The 19,211-nt window shown below is 40.7% G+C and overlaps 1 protein-coding gene across 1 annotated transcript; it reads left to right on the forward strand.

Annotated features, from left to right (window-relative positions):
• The first annotated feature begins 507 nt into the window (after positions 1 to 507).
• Positions 508 to 19,053, forward strand: STIL (STIL centriolar assembly protein). Its single transcript, XM_066555603.1, has 16 exons — positions 508 to 575; positions 1,592 to 1,699; positions 2,026 to 2,141; positions 2,247 to 2,434; positions 3,387 to 3,634; positions 4,464 to 4,547; positions 4,661 to 4,747; positions 6,398 to 6,545; positions 7,677 to 7,786; positions 8,565 to 8,679; positions 9,449 to 10,495; positions 11,738 to 11,888; positions 12,617 to 12,842; positions 14,705 to 14,897; positions 15,495 to 15,748; positions 17,537 to 19,053. Exons 2-16 carry the CDS (start codon positions 1,608 to 1,610, stop codon positions 18,354 to 18,356), a joined length of 3,879 nt encoding a protein of 1,292 aa, XP_066411700.1. The 5' UTR covers positions 508 to 575; positions 1,592 to 1,607; the 3' UTR covers positions 18,357 to 19,053.
• The last annotated feature ends 158 nt before the right edge of the window (positions 19,054 to 19,211 follow it).

The following is a 19,211-nucleotide window of genomic DNA, read 5'->3' on the forward strand; positions in this document are numbered from 1 at the left end:
AGCGGCGGTTCTGCGGGGACTCACGGTCCTGAAACCCGGCTGGGGAAGGCGGAGGCCGGCGCGGCGTTCCAGCGGGACCGGGCGTGTCGGTTCATTGCTGGCCCCGCCACAGCCCTTTCCGGCATGGCATGACATGGCATGGCCCGGCTCAGCGGCGGCGGCCCCGCTGCCATGGCAACGCCACCGCATCGCCGCACTGCGCCTGCGCGCTCCCCGCCCCCTGGCATTTTTAAACCCCCTGCGCGCGCGCTGGCGGTTGGTTACCCCGCGGCTCGCTCTGATTGGCCGAGCGAGCCGTTCCCCGCCGCGCGCCGATTGGGTCGAGACGGGCGGAGGGGGCGGGTTCTGCTCTCTGATTGGCCGGTGGGGGCAGAGGGCCGGCCGGGGCCGCAGAAGGCGCCGCGGCGAGCGGGACGCGGCGGGAGCGGCCGAGCCGGGCTTGGAGCCGCCACTGCTGGTGCCGCTCCTCTCTTACGGCCGTTGCCCGGCCGAGCTGGGGGCTGCAGCGGGCGGGCCCCGTGCTGGAGAGCGGGAGAAGAGGAACGGGCGGAGTTGCGGCCCTGCCTGGATCTGAGGTACCCGCTTGGTGCCGTGAGGGCCCGCATCGCCCCGGCCCCGCCGAGCACACCCTGCCCCTCTGCAAGTGCGGCTCGGGGTATACAGAGCTGTGGGAGGAGGGGGGGTGGGCTTCTGCTTCGTGCTTGCCAGGTTGAAACAGTGGTGCTTTAAAAAAATGTCCCTTTCTGCAAATTTAAGTTTAAGGCTTGTTTGCGCATTTGGTTTTTAAGGGGAGTTAATTAACTGCCGCTGGAAGCATCGTGGCTGAGTTCCTTGGAGGACTGCCTTAAAAATAGAGTTCTTTCTTGGCAAGTTGAAATGCAGAGGAAGCACCTTTGCTTGGCAAAGTTTCATGCTTGACATAACTACCGAGAGACTTCTTGCTTGTTTGTTAAAAGATATTGAGGTAATTGCCAAATTATATGGGCTGTCAATTGTTTTGTATTGTTGCTTTGTTTAGGTACCTCAAAAAATCTAATCCTGATAGTGTAAATAAGTTAATGTGATTGCATACTGATTTCTTCAGGGCTCTTTGAAGTCTGACTGCAAGATTTGTACTATACTATTTGAGTTAAGCCAAAGCTTTATTTCAGAAATCTTCAAAGTTTAAGTGGTTTGAATGCTCACTTGAAATATGGAGACTAAAACAGGGCTTTGGGAAGCTGATCTAGTGTTAAATTTGCTAAATCAGGTTTTTTTGTGCTATGGAAGTTTCTAATTAGTGATAACTCTTATCCAAGTAGTTTTCCCTTAAGCTTTATCTGCAAGCTTGTATTTTGGCCTACACATCTTCCAAGGTTGCACAAAGAAACTGTCAGTTGGACAGTAAAGGTTTTGTGTTGACTGTAACTCTGACAACTTCGTAGGACAAAGTTTCTGCTTTGTTGGCCTGGACTTGAAATAAAAAAAGTACCAATAGTTTATGTATCCTATTGCTTGGTTTTCTTACTCTGGCATGCCTTTGTTCCTTCTTTTAAACATTGTAAGATAACAATGTATCTTAAACCATTTTTTTCGTCTCTGATTTTCCCAGATTTGTTCCCAAAAGGATGGTCCCTTTCAGTTTCCCTCTGTCCAAGTGTGCACTTTGGGACCCAGTCCCCATGGGCGATGTCATTGGCACACACATCACCTATTACAGGTAATGGTACCCTCTTTGGGCAAACTAAAGGTTAAAATAAATTATGGAGTGTGTGATGCAAAGCCTTATTTTGTCTTTTGAGTCTGTTCTATGGCAAGGCCCAAAGGAAAAGGAAGCAATGTGTTTGTTATAAGCATATAGGGATTTTCACTGGAAATATTTCAGTTTCCTTTCCTTTGTGTAACAGTCTAGTGGCTTGAAGGTGCATGAATTTAGAGTAACTTAAAATTTCTTTCTATTTTCTTCCTATATGGATAAGTGATACTTCTTAAAAACAAGCATTAAAAAGAATTTGTGACTTAAACTTGCTTATTATCTCTTTTTAGAAACCCCAAAATATGTCTGGTGGAGAAAACCTTGCGGCTTGCCTATCGCCATGCTAAGCAGAATGAGAAGAAATCATTTTCCTGTTTTCTGCTTGGAACCCTGGCAGTAGATGAAGGTAATTCTAAACATGAGGTAGACAGGCAGTGTTGGTTGGTTGATTAAGCTGTAGTTAAGCTGAGCTGTTGCTCTGGGACTCTAACTTGATTTCTTTATTTTGAAGATGGAGAAGGCATAACGCTGACAGTAGATCGCTTTGATCCTGGCCGAGAAGTTGCTGGTGGATCAGGCAAAATTCCAACTGCATCCCTTCCTGGAGACTTCTTGATTCCATGTACAGTTAATGCCTGGGAACCTTGTTCAGATAATATAATAGTGCACAGTGTTGAAGATATCAGCTTGGCTTTCAAGGTAGGCAGCTCTTAAAAACTTTTGGGTCTCTTAAACAATGAACTGTCTGCCAGGCAGGACACTGGATTATGCACAGAGTTTGGTTTCCAGCACAGCAAGGTTAGGGCTGAACCAAGACTATGTAGTTAATTGTGTGAAATGAGCTGTTTGAGTGTTATTGGAAACTGGTAGAATCAGTTAATCCTCACAGGTGTTTAAGGATCACACAGTCTTTAATCTTGGATGAAAATCTTGCTGACTGACCAAAGTTTTTCAGCTGGTCAAACCACCAAAACCAGCAAAACAAAAGCGATGGCAGCAAACTTACTTAAATGAGAGAAAACAGCTTTTTTGACTTTATTCCCCTCAAAACTGTCATTAATCAGTTGCAGTATTTGGGCAGTTGTTGCTGAAGCGTTGCTAGGCAAGTGACCCGCCCCAAATGTGTGGAGCCCTGTGTAGGTTGGCAGCCATAGCTGAAATGTGTGCTCTGCTGTAATCTGTTAAATACACTTTCCATTCCTCTAGACTTTTCCCTGTAGTTATTATAGTGTGTATTTTATAATACAAATTAAGCCTGCCTCACATCTGAACTTTTTCATGATGATACATCCAGATATTAAATTACGTATTTCTTAAATGCAAGTAAGAAAACTTTGGTAAATCAGCTTGAGTCTTTTAGTTTTCTGTTATTATATTAATTTTTATATAATTAAGTAACCCCAGGTTTTCTAATACATCATAAAACAATGCTGAGGTGTGCCTAGCTAATTTTCAAGTGTATTCTGCATTATTCATTCTATTCAGTAGAGCAGTGAGCTTTGGAGACCTAGGCTAATGGCTTTTTGTATAGTACCTACTGCAATAATAGCTGTGATGAATGATTTGAATTCCTAGTGTAATACTTGAATCTTGAATCATGGTAATCATAGAAAATAATTTAGTGTATTTAACTTATTTTTCTTATTTCTAGGGTCTGCAGCAGAGTCTGTGCAGTAAAGAATCTCTGGATCTTTCTAAACTGCTCACTGTTAGAGCTCACGTTTTTTTCACAGAAAACCTGGATAATCTACACTTTAATTTTTACTGGGCTTCTCTTACTCTGGCCAATATTTTGGAATACACCCCTGTGAAGTCTGTCCCAATTATTCCAACAGCCCTAGCAAGAAATTTGACCAGTCCTATGAATATTGCACAAGTTCAAGGAACTTACAAATGTGGGTGAGTAAAGGGTAGTGCTAAAGCTGTCAAAGTTGCCTGTCAGTTTCTTGCCTTTCCTAAAGGAGGTGGGTAGGAGAGCTCTCAACTGTACTTTGCATTTTAGTAAAATAACTGACATAAAAATGGCATGTCTTGTGGCCTTGGAAATGTATTAAAAGTTATGAACAAGAAACAGGAAATAGGGTGGAGCAGAAACATTAACTGGTTGAGTAGAAGTTCTTGCTTTTGGCTTCAGTGAAAGGATCTTCCTACTGGGACAGGAGAACACACCTCTAGTTAACATAATAAATATAAACAGCTTCCAGCTTTTTAAACACCCTACAATGGAAAGCAGATGAATGCAAACCAAAGCTTTCTTTTTGTTAATTGTGCTTCTGAGATTGTGTTGGGAAGTCATCATTCTGACTGGTAACTAATTTAATAGGGTGAACTAAGGATAGATCAGGGAAATAGTGTGAAGCAACTGAATGTCATTTTATTTGGACAGGGACTTCATGAATGCCTCTTTGAAAGTTACTCTTCAAATTTAACATGACTTGTCCTTGGGGATTTGTTATAAATACTAATTCTGGTATTCACTATAGTACTACAAATAGTACTATGTAAATGTTGTCCTTGATAACTCTTTGATACACAGGGAATTGCTGAAAAGCTGGGGAGTTGCTGTTAAGTGTGTGGAGTAAGAGCAGTTTTAATCTTTAATTTGTTTCCCCTAAATTTCTTTTCTTATGGTATTTTCTAAACTTTTACTTGTCACTCAAGGAATTTTTTTTTGGTAAAAAACTGTCTTCCAGAATACTAAAACAACCCAACTTTTGCTTTCTTTCAGCTACCTTACTATGGACCAAACACGGAAATTGCTTTTACTGCTTGAGTCTGATCCCAAGGCTTATGCTCTGCCATTAGTTGGAGTGTAAGTGTTTGTCCAGATTAATACACACTTTGATTTGAGATGTATCTGAAGGATTACATAGCAAAAATTTGGTACCAGAGCTGTCTCTAATTAGATTATTTTCTTATTTCTAGTTGGCTGAGTGGAGTTACTCACATCTATAGTCCTCAAGTCTGGGCCTGTTGCTTGCGATATTTGTTCAGTTCTTCAATTCAAGAAAGGCAAGTCACTTTTATAGGTAAAACATAGAAGCTATTGGCTGCCTAAAAAAGTATTCCACAGAAATGCATGACAGCATGGGCTCTGCTCAAAGATATTTGAGGGAATTCTGTGATTTATATGTTGTATAGTGGTAAGGCTGTCTGCTTTAAATGTTCTTTTTTGGTTTTGGCTTCTGCACAAAAATTTTCTGTGACTGAAATGTTGGAAAGCTGAGCTGATACCTCAGTCAGAAGAGGGTGAACATTAATATCCTTGAGGTCACTGCATTTTAGTTTAAATAAGAAGCCACAAGCAGGAAACAGTAGTTTAAACAGTGGTGGGGTTTTGTTTTTGAGCTTTTCTTAGGGATATTTTCTTTGAGATAAGTTGTCTTCCTGGTTGTGCCTGACCAACATATTGAAGCATATTGATTTGCAGCCTATGCTGTCCTGTTATGACTTCCTGTTAAATGTTCAGGTTTTTTTAAGAGTTTTTGCATTCTGGGGTATTTTTTCATTGTGATGTTAGAGGATAATCATTCCTCATTGTCTAGATTTTCTCATTTGTAACATTTGCTGAGTTCTATTTGTATGGAGCTGGGAGAGAGTTTAGGTGTTTATAGTTTGAAACTGCATCTCAGGTAAATGAGACTCTATGCTGTATGCATAAGTGCTTCTTCTGATTGACCACATTGGTTTTTAAATTATGAAATGCAACCACGTTTGGTGAACAGATGTGTCTGCAATTACAAAATAGACTTCTTTCCCTTAACAACTGAAATATGTCCAAACACAGATAAGAGACCAATTAGATTATTAGATAGGCAAGTTGGATGCTTGACTCTCATTAACTTTCACTGATGCCATCATGGAAGTGGATTAGGGAGATTTGATGAACCATGCAAGCAGCATTAACCTCTGCAGGCTAACTGCTTAATCTGTGCATCGTACATTTTTAACTCTTTAAGTTGTAAGTAAATTTTGAAGTTGCATGAATGTGTTTTTCAAGCATCCTGTTTTTACTGCTTTTTCTATTGTGTATATTATTTAATGAAAAAGCAAACAATCAAAAAACCTCACAAACAAGCATGTTACAAGTGCTATTAAAAGAAATTGTTCTGAAATTAGTACTACCTTTTACTGGAAATACACATTGTTGTCATTATGCTTGGACTTGTGTTAAATGCTGATTGTTGTTACTCACTATTCTCAACTTACAGAAAAAAACCCCTTAAATACAATTTTCCTAAAAAAAAAATATTTTGCTAATGAATGTTTTTTGAATGTTTAGGGATAACTGAGTCATTAAGTGTCTTTATAATGCATCTTCAACTGAAAACTAAAAAGAAAATAAAACACAATATCATTCTTACAGATGTTTTCTTCTCTGTTATGTTTGAACTCTTCCAGGAATTCATTTAAAGTACTAAGTGATCGTAAAGGTTTGAAATACAAAGGACTTGGATTATTCCTATTTCTCTACTTTTCTTTGGTTCTTGCATATGGCTACAGTCATAAATCCATCTGCTAACTCTCTATAGCTAAGCACTATTCAAAATACTGTGATTCACCAGTTTGCTAAACTGTGTGAAAATTTGCTCACTGTATTGAAAATCTAAAGGCCTTCTTCATGTTTAAGTTATTTAAAGATGTGTTTTTCTTCTATTTTAGGGTTTTTTCAGAATCTAGGAGTTTTCTTGTTGTGCTTTATTCATTGACACACAAGGAACCAGAGTTCTATGAGTGTGTTCCATGCAGTGGGCAGACTGAGCTGGGGTTTCAAATCCTAACTTGCCATGAAACAGTTCACCTCTTCAAAGTAAGTGTCTTGCTTACCTCCTGCATCGTGGTACTTCAAAATTTGCCTTAAAAGAGTCATTATGATGTGACCCGAATGGATCTGCAATGTTTGACAATGATGTAGCTCTATAAAGCTGCTTTTTCCTAGGCACTACTGTAAATTCAGTTTGGCCCTCAAATTGAGAAATGACTTCCAAAGTCAGCACTGCTCATTTTTCTAATAGCATTAAGCATCTGTCTTTTAAGTATATCATGCTGTGTTGGCCTTGGTTAGTGTTCCTTCCTACTAGTGACCTTCTGGCCTTGTGAGCAGAGACTCAGACTTCCTGCAGCATTTGGTGTGCTGTGTTCACCTTGGCCACATCTAACAGCTGCTCTGGGTGATGCTTGCTGGAGAGCAAAGCTGAGTGTTGTGCTTTGCTTGAAGTTGAATGCAAAAAGGAATTCAGAGGCTACTCATTTCATCAGTTTTATTAATGGAAAATTTTATCTTTGTGCAAAGTAACTCTCCGAAAGAATTTGATGATAGAAGGCTGGGAGATGGCTAGTAAGGTTTGAGGAAGTTGTAGGAAATCTCAGTTCCTTATGTGTTTTCTAGGCTTGTGCAGAACCTGAAGTTGAGCTGTTAATTTGCTCAATAGATGCTGCTATGCTCTGTCAGAGAAGCAGTGAGTGTAATGTGTGTGCTGTGCTGTGTACTCAGTTCTCTTCCCAGCTGAATTTCCTTGTCAGGCCTGCCTTCTCCCTTTAGCCTAGGGCCAGCTCAGCTTTCTAAGATGACAGATCTCTCCACAGAAGCTCGCTTCTGTTGTTTCCAGGAGTTGCCCAGCTGTGGTGTGTGAGGCAGTACAGGAACGTTTGCTGTTTCCTGTAGTGGTGGCAGCCCTGGAGGAGTATCTGAGCAGTTACAGTGAGGAAGCATCTGCTCATGGCTATAATTAGCCCAACTACTTTACAGAGTAGCAGGGGAACAGTGTTAAACAGGAAGGGAAGTTGTCTGCTTCCTTGTAGTGCTGAAAAATTTCAAAGTAGGGGACAAGCAACAGATAATCATATAAATGTCCTTAAAGCTGTTTCTTTGGTAGTAGTACCTCAGTGATTGAATGTTTGAAGGTTTCCTGCCTCACGAATATGGAACATCTCATTCCAGAATGTTGAACCATCAGACAAGAGCCCTATCCAGTTTGAGTTGAGTGCAGAAAACCAAAATGCAGAAACTGAGTTCTTCAGCAGAATTTGCAAGAAACTTCCAATCAAAAGGTAAATCTCTGAAATGCCATTTATGTGCAAAAAATGAAATATTTATTGGATGAGGGGTTTGATCTGATCTGTGCTATGTGTCAGTTGAGCTGTGCATACATTCTATTGCATTAAAATCTGTGTATGTGCTTTTATTTATTCCTAGAGTTAATATTTTTCAAGTAAGATGGTCAAGCTGTCTGTATTCCAAAAAAACCTACTTGGTACTGGTGGTTTTAATTTATACAGTGGATGTTTCTAAAAAGGCTTCCTCACTGATGAGGCTTAGTTCACTCTATTGAGCTTTAAGTGAGCTCTGTCCTTTGAAGCAAATCTCTAATTGAAATCTACTTAAGTAAAAAAAATATTCCTTTTTTTCTTCCCACTTTTCAGAGCTCCAAGACCTGGATAGTTTGAAACTTAGTGATTTTTAAGAACCTGGCTTACCCTTCAAATTTTTATTTATGACTAGAAGATGGTCTTTATTTTCCTTCAAACAATGTTACAATTTTCACTGTAGCACCTCCTATCTTTTTGCTATATATCACTGCTTTGCTGTTAGAATGTCACTTAAAAGGTGTTTGTGTGGTGCTGTGGGGAGGGAGGGTTTGTATCTTCTTGCCCAAAAGCAGCTTTTCTGTTTTCATTGTTTGATCTTAGAAGTGTTTCCTGGGTGAACTCCCCAGCTAACCAGGGAGAAGATGGATGGCAACTGCTTCTTTGAAAAATGTGAAGTTTCACATTACTGCTGCCAATTCTAACAAGCAAGCATTTTTACTTTGTTTTATTTTGGTTTCAGTCCTCCCCAAGGCTCTTCACCCAGCAAGTTGTCAGCAAGTGATCACGACTCTGGTGTGGAAGATGAGGATTTATCCCCCAGACCAATTCCAAGTCCTCACCCAGTGAGTCAACAGGTAACTAAATAAATAGTTGCTCTGGGTGTCTCAGATGTGACACTTAGAGCAGCAAAACTCATTGTAAGGGAACTGGAGAGGGTAAAGTTTCTCTCAAAGTGTCAGCAAGGAAAAACAGAATTGAAGAAATTAACTGTGAGTCCCACTCCTGTAGTTAATCTGCCATTTTTCCAGGATTTTAGACACTTTAAATTCCTGTACATGCTGTGATTTGGAAACAGAGAGAGTAGTTTCTATTTTAGGAATCTCACTGTTGTTGAATGGAAGAGCTGTAGTGTCTGAGATAGACAGTCAGCTCTTGTGGTTTATTTCATTTACCCAAAAGATCTGCTCTGTCCTTTTTTTTCACTGAAATGTGTACAAATACAATAAGTACACAAATAGGTCTAGAAGGATGTGATAATTGTGTATAAAATATGTTCACTTGGAGCTATCTCCTGGATCTAAGAATAGTAAGAGGGGACACAAAGTCCATCTCTAGAAGGGAAATATCCATATTCTGAAATGTACTCCCAAAAGACATGGAACATTCATTTGGCAGACAAGGCTGTTACACTATATAAAATTTTCCTTTAACAATAATCCTAGAGATCTTGCTGCTTTTTCTGGATTCTCCAGCCTTTAAGGAATGTGTTTAACATGTGATTGGTTTGGAAGCTGCTAATTATCATATATTGATTTTAAATGAAAAGATTTTCTTTGAAACTCTGCATTCAAAGAGCAGACAATATTTTTAAATTATCATACATGTGTGTAATTGTCCCTTCAGGTTACCAGAATTTTTCCTTCAGTGCCGGAGCTATCACTTATTTTGGATGGGAGTTTCATAGAATCAGGACAATCATCTAAACCTGTCGGGACTTCAGGTGCTAAAAGTCTGCCCACAGTGCCAAATCAGCCTATGAAAAAGAAATGTTGCATGAGACCTACATGTCACCCCAGCCAGCACTCTGAAGACAGTCAGAACTTTCCTGGTAATATGGGAGATCCCTCTTTGAGACGATTACCAAATCCTATAAACCAGAAAATTCCAGCTTCAATGCCTTGCAGAGGAAATCAAGCTCTACTACAGCAGCAGTGTAAGAAGGCTTCCCCTCAATCAAGAAAAAGTTCAGGATCATCTTCTCCTTCAACTCCTTGTAGTGGGCCTTCCCCAGATACATCAGTGCACCACCCCAGAAAGCCATTGGAAAAACTTGTATTAAATCCTGAGAGTGTCACACCACAGGGAGAGTCTCTGCCTAGGAGAACATCAGTATCTGGTTCCAAGCAACTTCCTGCTGTCACACAGCCAGTCCTCCACAACTCTGCTCTGTCACCACAGAGCTGCAGACAGCCACCAGATCTGCAGGTGCCAGTTCAAGTGCCACCTTCCTGTCCAGCATGCAGCTGTCAGTGTCCTGCTTCTCTCCAGTACAATCCCATAAACCCATGGCAAGGAGTTGGGAAAATGAGCCCCAATCACAGAGCGGAAATCCAACCGGAGATGGCTCAGCAAAATCCTTGTGCAGTGTTCCATCAAAATATCATTTGCCCAAACGTTTGCTGCAACCCAGGGTATGCCACAAGCAGCCCTATAAACGTGAGATATCCTGGGAATGCAGGGAGCTGCTCTCTTGACAATGGCTTATCAGCTGGAATGAGGATGGCATCGAGTGCGAGCCCCTCGAGTGTGCAGTGCTGTGCAGCCCACTCCCCGTGCCTGCACACGCCTGCTCCTGCAGCAGCATCAGATAATGGCATGATGGGATTATCTCCAGATGCATTCCAGCTCCTCACCCAGCAGGACAGACAACTCAAATTACTGCAAGCTCAGGTCTGTGGAAATGTCAGCTTTCTCCTCTGCCCTCTCAGTGATTATGCTTTGATAGTTCCCCTGCCAAAGGAATTAAATTAACTGTTGTCTATCTGTGTTGGAACAAGGGAGCCTGTCATACCAGCTGCAGTCTGGGCATGGGGAGGGGACTCCATTAGCTCTACCAACTGATGTCCCTTTAAAAATTATTTGACTTATATCTAAGTAAATTTTGCATTTATTTTGATGCATGAAGGAAAAGCAAACTGATACACTTTCTGTATAAATGCTTTTCTACTTACCTGCTTGTACACGTAAAAAAAAAAAAATTGCATAGGCTATAGGCTTTGTAATTATTGTAAATAATGAAGCACAGAATGTTCTCTCATGTTGCTTTTTCTACCTTCAAACCTGCAGCTCCCTGAGCTGTTGCTTTGAAAACTTAAGTTGTCTGCATCAATTCCTGGTTCATCAGGTCTTTTCTGTGCTAAAAAACTGGATTTTGGGGGTCTTGCTGTGCTCTGTTGCCTCGCCAGGTTAAGTTTCTTCAAAATACCAGTCCCTTGATCAACCTTCTGGCCCTGTATTTTGGGGCTGAAGAGCCAGAGTTTAAATTTTGCTGCTGGTGATGAACAGTACAAACAGAAAAGTTTCCAGTACTTGAACCAGAAAATGACAGCTGGAATTTGGTTTTGGTATAGTTCCTGTTTGTAAAGTTAAGCTCCTAAAGCATGGGTTGTGCATGAGGGAAACCCCTCCTTACTGCAGCCTTCGCTGTTACTGTATTTCTCCCTGGAGCTGCAAGCTAATCATTGAACAGGGTGGATGAAAATCCTAGAGAGAAGATTGCCTGGCAACCTTAATTTTATCATTTAATTGCTTAGCTTTGTAATTAATACAAAGTTGGTGTAGGGACAGTTGGCATATAAATGCTTGGCTGGTAAGTCGGTTAATAGGCTTTGTGTGTGAATGAAAGGCAAGGAATACTTCCAGCAAGTGTGGTACAAACAGGCTTTACCCAAGTTGTCTTGGTGCTGCCTCTGCCAACGTGCTTTAAGATCTTCTTTGCTAGCTCTGCCAACATCAAAATTGGTGTTTTGATTTATGCTGTGTGCACTGCTGACAACTGGAAGGTGTTCAGACTGCTGTGGCAGCACAGCCTGCATTTGAATCCAGATCTTAGCAGAACCCAATTAATTCACTTTTGCCTGTCACAGCTGATATTTTATTGTGCAGATCCTAACTCTGTGATGACCGTTACAGATCCAGCGCTTGCTGGAGGCTCAGGCTCGCCAGGAGGGTTCCTCGGAGGCGGTGGAGAAGGCGGAGAAGGCAGGGGAGCTGGTTTCCATGGAAACTCAGACCTCACCACCACCGCACCCCAGGAGAAGCGTGAGCGTTGCCGTGAGCACAGGTAACGCTTCATTCCTTTAACACAGACTGGCACTGCTGCTTTCTGGACGTTTCTGTGTTTTGTTGGGGCATGGAGGAAATGTTTTTGCAGAAACAAGCTGTGCAAATATGTGCCTAGATCCAAAAAACACCTAAGTTGTTGAGGTGTTATTTGCAAGTTTAGGCTGGAGTTACTTTTGTCTTGGATTGCCATCACTGAAAGAGTTATTTTTCCAATAGAAAAGTGTTCTATTTATAATGGTGTCTTGTTGAAGTGTAACTCCACATCTTTTTTTATTTAATACACTGTTTTGAAAAGTAATCATTTCTATGCCAATATATATATATATATTTGATGTTGTTTGTAAATCATGCATGAAGAGGAGGTTGTATTTGCTTTAGTTTAGGAGGGTTATGCAGCTGTATCTGTACAGCTGAATATTAACATATTGGCTCCTGCTAAATCCATGGAAATGTTGTGCTTAGTCTGGAGGAAACTTTGAAACAGGCTCAAGGTCAATGCATTAAAGTTATTTAATGCAACCATTTATTTTCATCAAGTATACTTTGGAAGAAACGAGGACTTGAATGATGTTTTGGCAACTTTGAGCTGATTTAAACTGTAAATCACTTTTTAAATGGTGAAAGAAACATGAATGGGAGAGAATTATTCCACTAGCTATAGAAAGCCAGAGTCTCAAAAAAACTATTGACTCTTCCTAAATAGTTAAACCTCTAATTTTGTCCTAGGTGCTAGTTTATTTTGGAATACAGCCTCAGAAAAACAAGGCAACTCCATACCACGAGGGAAAAAAGAAGATGGAGAGATTTCTAAGGAGGACATAAACATTTCAATTAATGCTGAACAAGATGCAAGTAATACAAGTATTGCTTCATCCTTAAGGGTGGTTGACATGCCCAGCTTTGTAGAGAGTATTCACCTTGTGGAAGAAGGAGCTAATCAGAGCACTCCCCAGTAAGTAACAGAAACACCCTGTGCTCACACAATGTGCTGAACTGCCTTATGTAAGTTATTACTTCTGTAATATTTTTTCCTTCAGGAGTTATAAATAGTCTGACCTCAGCTGTTGTGTTCTCTCCCTTCTTTATTTTTTAATTATGCTTTGAATTGTACAGCTCACCAAAAGACATCTGCCTTTAGAGTCTGTGTTTATCAGTCATGCAGGTTTAGCTACCTGTCAGCAGCAGCTGATGGCAAAAGCCTTTAACTTACAAAAGCATGCACTGTGCTGGCAGCATTTACCTTTTCTTACCTTAAATCCTGACTGGAGAAGGTGATGCTGCTATACTCAGTTGTTTTCCTACAGTGGCTTTTCCTTGTCAGCATTCAGAACCTTTCCAGTTCTGAGGGGCTTGGGATGAGGTGTTTGTGATTATGTGGCTGTTCCCTGAATTTCTCTTTATTTTATGCCTGATTACTTTGTGAGTGGTGCATGCAGATACTGACTTCACTGCTGTTAATTATTTTTGAGCTCAGTTGCTTTATAGTGCAGTGGCTAATCTCAGACTAATTTGGGAAGTGGTTTTTAAAATATTTTTAATTATCTATATGCATAATATTTCTACGTAGGGGTAGCTCAACAATTTAGCACTTTAGTGATCTAATATTGCCTAAGTATAAAAAGCTAAAGGAGTGGGAATGCCCTTCCAGTTAAATTAGGTTCCTAAAATAGTCATATTGGGAAAAATGATGGTAATGAAGCTATAACTTAACTCCTCATAGTCCTTGATGGAAGTGCTGTCTGCAAACATATCAAATGTTACAGATTCAGATCAGTCTTACAAACATTGTATTTTTGGACAATGCCATCTTAAGGTTCTCTTCAACTTGGATTCATAAACCAGTAAAACAGCTGTAAAGTATCTTATAGTGAGAATGTAGAGCATCACCCAGATTCCTTTGAGGAGGAGGAGGAGGAGGGGAACATTTTTGGGAATGATGAATAATTGCTAGTATAACAGTAGCTGATAACCTACATTGACTATCTGGTATGTCACGTGGTTTACATCTTATCACTTTCAACACAGGCAATTGATCAGTTGAGTTCTGAAATTCCCTTATCTTACACTTGTCTCCTCAGGAGGAACAGGAAGGGGGAGGAGGGTTGCTTGAGGATCTTCTTGGGATGATAGTAGTATTGATATGTCTGGTCTCTAAAGGCTTATGCAACGCACACACCAATGAGGGGGTGCAGAGCATTGTGTTGTAACTCATTCAGTGTTTAGCCTTTATAGCTCCTCTTGCACATCTCCTTTTGAAAAATATTTCAGCTAGGTGTTTGTTCTCGGTTTGTGATACTCAGTGTGCATGTGGGTACTTGTAACTGTCTTTGAGAAGTTTTTAAACTGCCACAGGAATCCCATGGGAAGTTATGTACCTTGGTAAAAGCAGCTTTTTTAATAAGTCATATGTCATAGCATACAGAAGATACTTGCTCCTAAAGGCTTATAAGTGATATGCTGGAAACATAAATTCCAAATTGTTGATAACTTTCCTTTCATCTGGTTTAAGTCATAGTTTGTCAGTGAGTTTTCTCTAGTCCAGGGATGCCATTGCCACTCTGAAGTCAACTTTTGGAAAACTACTCGGGCTGTTGTAGTTGCTCACTTGGAGGTCCATTTCCTCAGTCCTCAAATGACTTTTGAGACTTTTGACTGCAGAAAGGAGCAAAGCCTTGAGCAGCAGGCAAAACTAAAACCCCTTAGGATCAATTGTTCTCCTCCTCTGATGTTCACGAACAAATAAAGTACATATAGTGATAATGATGCTTATGCTGTTTCAAGGAAATATGTATCTATCTTGGTGTTCTCTTCCAGAACTGGAAACGTTTCCCAGGCACTTGTTCGTGGTTCATCCTTGGAAGAAAGTGCCAGTGTGTCTTTACAGAAAGAGCCATCGGAGGGAGCCAGGAGCCAGGTGGTGGTAACAAGTGAGCAGAGCTCGGAGCCACCCAGCTCGCTGCTGCCTCAGCAGCCCTCAGAGGAGCTGAAGCTTTACCAGGACTTACTGGTAACTCATGCACGTTTTATATTCTGCACTGAATGCATCAGTCAGAACAGCACCCTGCTGAACTTATGATGTGGTATTGGCATGAATGAAAGCTGCTTGTGGTTTTCAGATTCACATTGTGCTCTACAGAAAACTCCGAGTTTGTGGTTCTTCAATTTTTTTATATGTTTAAGTGGTTGTTTTGTACTTCTCTTTCATGTATATGTGGATTACTTTCTATTATCTAATAAATAATATTTTTTTAATTCAAGGACCTCAGCTGATAACTTCCCAAATTAGTGGCCTTTAAAATAACACAGCATTTTACCTTCAAGTCCCTTAAAGGGCAGATATTTTCATCTTGAAGAATATCAGTATGTGATGTGTTTAAATTCAGAACAGACTCTTTTAGAAAGCTTGAAGTGGAAGATGTTCCAGTGTTTGACTACACTGCTATGAGTTTAAGTGATTGCATCTGAACTGTATCTGAATTTGCCTTCTTTGTTAGAATAAGCTATTAATCCATCAAGTTGTATCTGAAATTGTGTAGTCAGGAATTTGGTATTTGACAGTCCCTGTATGTCATTATGTTTTTGCCATGTGCTCCTTTTTCTCTAGGGCCAAGTAAACCACCTCTTAAAGACCTCAGAAGAGCAAGATCACTTGCCTTTAAAATCAGAATTTGTGGTTGATGGTGGTCCTACATATCAGGATATTGATGATACAGCAAAAGTTGCTTCAGAGACTGACACAGGAGGGGTGGACAAAGAGAGTGTCATTAGTGCCACACTCAAACAGCTGAGGAGTCTTGGAGTGACAGTGGACTCACCTGGCAGTATGAAGGAAAATACACACAAAGTGGACAATGCCAGGTAAAAAATGCTGGTGGTTTTGAGCAGTAAGGTGCAGATCCAACTGAAAATGAAGATTTGGCTCAGTGAGTCAAGAGAAGGCTGTTCACTGCCACTGGGATTTGGGTGCACCTTCATCTGCATTTCCTGCAAAACTGAAACGCTGGCTCATGCTATGGGCATTTCAGATAGGTTTAAGAGCTCTGCTAGAAAAACTCAGAATATTTAACTAGAACACAAATAGCTCTTGTTGGCAGAGCATCTGGTGATTCTTAAAGGGTTGTGCAGGCAATTCCCTAGAATAACAAGGAAGCTATGGGCAATTCTTTGGTCTGTGTCCAAGTATTCCAGAGCAACTCTGGACCTGGGAGACTGAACATTAAGCAGCTGTGTATTTTGCCATTGCTTTTTTACCTTTGTCTTGCTCTTTACCTGTATATATGAAATTATCACATCAAAACTGGTTCTGTCCTAATTGATTGTTATTGCTGTGACTTGAGCAGAGAAAGTGCTGGGGAGGGAAACAACTGTCTTGTTGAAACAGAGGAAGGAACAGAGAAGTAACTTCTGAAGGAGGGTTTTTAGGCACAGGAATTTACTTGCATAGCTGTGTAGGCATAGGCTGACTGCCTGGTACAGCTTCACTTTCATCCTTATTGTCTTCTTGGTCCTAGTGTGTAGCTGTTATGTAAACAAAAAATCTAACCACCTCCTAATTAATCTTCTCTTCAGCCATGTGTCAAAAGCTGTTTGCAGTCATACAATTTCTAACCTCTATTCTCTCCTTTTCACTTGTGTTTTATTGGGTGATTTTCTGGGATTTCTGGACTACCTCCCTGGCTGGAGTCTGTCAGTGTTCTTTTAATGTCAATGCCATGCTAACATGTGAACCTGTAAGGCAAAACTGGAACTCTTGGGGTTTTTTTCTTCAAACTTGGGGAGTGGGGTGGAGTTCTTCCTTCTGCCACTTTCAAGACTGATAAACAATTCTGAGAAAAGGCCTACAGCTCAGCAGAGAAGGAAACAACAGTGCAGCTCCATAGCATAATAAGTGGTTGTTGTTGCTGAGCCAGTTTATTTTCCCTGGGCAAACTTCAGAATTTGTGCTCAGTGAAATAGGAAGCCTCTTAATTCTTGAGGAGCTTGGGTTTATGAGCTAATATATGATGTGTGAACTAAATGCAGTGGTTTACAACCATTACTGGTGTAGCAGAGCTTGTTCTTTTGGTCTTTAAACACTTGATATATATATATACAAGAAATTGCTGCACCAGGCAACAGAACAAATGAACGTTCCTCATTTGAAGATACTTCAAAAACTAGAACCTTGTAGGCTTCTGGAAACAAATGCTATGTCAGAGTTTCTGTAAAAATCCTGGAATTACCATGCATTGGGAAAGATGTACTTGGTCTCAGTCATTTGGCTTGTATTTCTAGCTATAAAATTTGGGCTGAATGGTAGAATTTAGAGTTGTAGGATCAGACACACAATGTCACATTCCTTGGTGAGAAAAGACCAAGAGTTCAAACGTGCTTTAAAACCAAAACCAGCACTGGAACCTGCTAGAGATGGGTGGCTCTTCATATGAGGGCACTGTGTATTGAAGGAGCAGTGAATATCATCCATCCTCTGGCAGTGTTTGGATGCTTATGGGGGTGAGTAGCTGGTTTTCATTATGTGCAGATAATATAATCTCAGTCCTGATTGGGCTGTGTTCAGAAGAAAGGAGAAATCAGTACAGTGCGCAAAATTGTGAAATTGATGCTTTTCCTGTAATGCTAAGGTAACTTTTTGCTGCTTTATTTCAGCATCTTGGCGTGCATAAGTCCTGAAGCAGTGGTGCCTGGGTTAAATTCCATGTTACTTGCCAATGTCAGCATGTGTCCCAACGTTGTTGATCTGAGCATGGAAGCCAACGCCATAGCCCTGAAGTATCTCAGTGAAAATCAGTTATCCCGGCTGTCCCTCAGTCGCTCAGGCCAGAATCCTCCCACAGATTTCTCCTTCCAGGACATCTTGCAAACAAATACAGACAAGAGCATGGTGGGTCTGAGTTTAATTTCACCCAACAACATGTCCTTTGCAACCAAGAAGTACATGAAGCGATATGGGCTGATACAGGGCTGTGACAGCAGTGAGGATGAAGAGGAACTGCAGGCTCAAGATGGCAATTTTGGCACTGTCAAAAGCAAAAGCATGCCAGACAAAAACTGTGCCCCTGCATTGGACACCTTCAGCCAGCAGACTGAATTACCCAAAAGAGTGGATGGAAGGGTTCCCATTCACCTAAAAAGTCACAGCAGAGAGTTGGCTACTAATGCTTCTCCACCAGAATTAAACAGCCCTGTGTTAAGAAACATTACAAATGAAATTTTTCCTCCCAGAACAGATCAAGCAAATGAAAACTCACTTCAGTTCCTGAAGGATTTAAAATCAAAAACCAGATTGTTACCTGGGAGGGTTGAATTCACTGAACAGCCTGTCAGGAAAGATGAAGGAGATACTCAGGCCTTCCGTGGAAATCTGCACACTCCCGCCCTTGAAATGTTAAACCAGTCAAACAGCATCAATTCTGTTGGCACCATTCTTGATGTCAAACAACTCAGGCAATTACCAAAGCTGTTCTGAACATCCCTTGAGATGGCTGCAACCACTGCTTCAAATCAGAGGGCCCTCTCTGTAAAAGAGTACAGGAAACCACGGATTGAGCTCTCTTTGAAGAGGTCACTCTCTTGTAGCAGTGTAAAACTTGCAGAACTGAGTTTTCAGCCAGCTCAGGGACAGCCACCTCAAAGTGCCTGGCTGAGGCAGTGCTGATCAGCACAGACATGTGTGTGCACTTTTGTTTACAGTTAAGTGTGATTTTAAAGCATATTGAAGGTGAATCAACCTGAGCCCAAGATGTACTTTTAATATAATTTTAACAGTGGTGATTTTTTACTTAAGTGTTCTTTTGTTGACTTTTTTAAAAACAGACTTTTCCATGTTTGTGCCAACTGTGAGCCACTGATAATGTGTGTGGCAGAGCAGGGGTAACAGAGCTAAAGCACTAATTTTTAGAAGTTTGCTGAAGTGGTTGGATTCCTGTTTGTGGGTTGTGTCTGTGGGGAAGGGAAATATAACTTTGGCTTTACTTTGTATAAAATTATTTCGAATTCAGCCAAAATGGCACATCTAACTCTGTGTATCATGAAATCTTTGAAGGACAGGGGGGAAAGCTGGCACTTTTAAGACTTGTAATTTTTTTTCATCTCTGTTTTCTATTTATTTAAAATTACGTACTGCTGATAAAGGTCAAAGTTTCCATTAAAAAAATTAATCTTCACTTGACTAGTGTTGCCTTTATTTAAGACACAGTCATTGTTAAAATGGTTAACTTGAAGTTCATTGGTTCACCTGCTACTGAACTCATCAGGAATCTGATACTGGGTGGTGGGGTAAAAAGAAATAATAATTTACTTTGTTCTGAATGAACACATAAAT

Source organism: Molothrus aeneus, chromosome 9 (genome assembly GCF_037042795.1).
Source record: "Molothrus aeneus isolate 106 chromosome 9, BPBGC_Maene_1.0, whole genome shotgun sequence".
Taxonomy (NCBI): Eukaryota; Metazoa; Chordata; class Aves; order Passeriformes; family Icteridae; genus Molothrus; species Molothrus aeneus.

Bases quoted from the DNA above. Each gene is read 5' to 3' on its own strand.
- STIL (XM_066555603.1), top strand. From the start codon at position 1,608: ATGGTCCCTTTCAGTTTCCCTCTGTCCAAGTGTGCACTTTGGGACCCA. The intron at 1,700-2,025 runs GTAATGGTACCC...ATCTCTTTTTAG, and splicing joins ACACACATCACCTATTACAG to AAACCCCAAAATATGTCTGG. The intron at 10,496-11,737 runs GTCTGTGGAAAT...TGACCGTTACAG, and splicing joins TCAAATTACTGCAAGCTCAG to ATCCAGCGCTTGCTGGAGGC.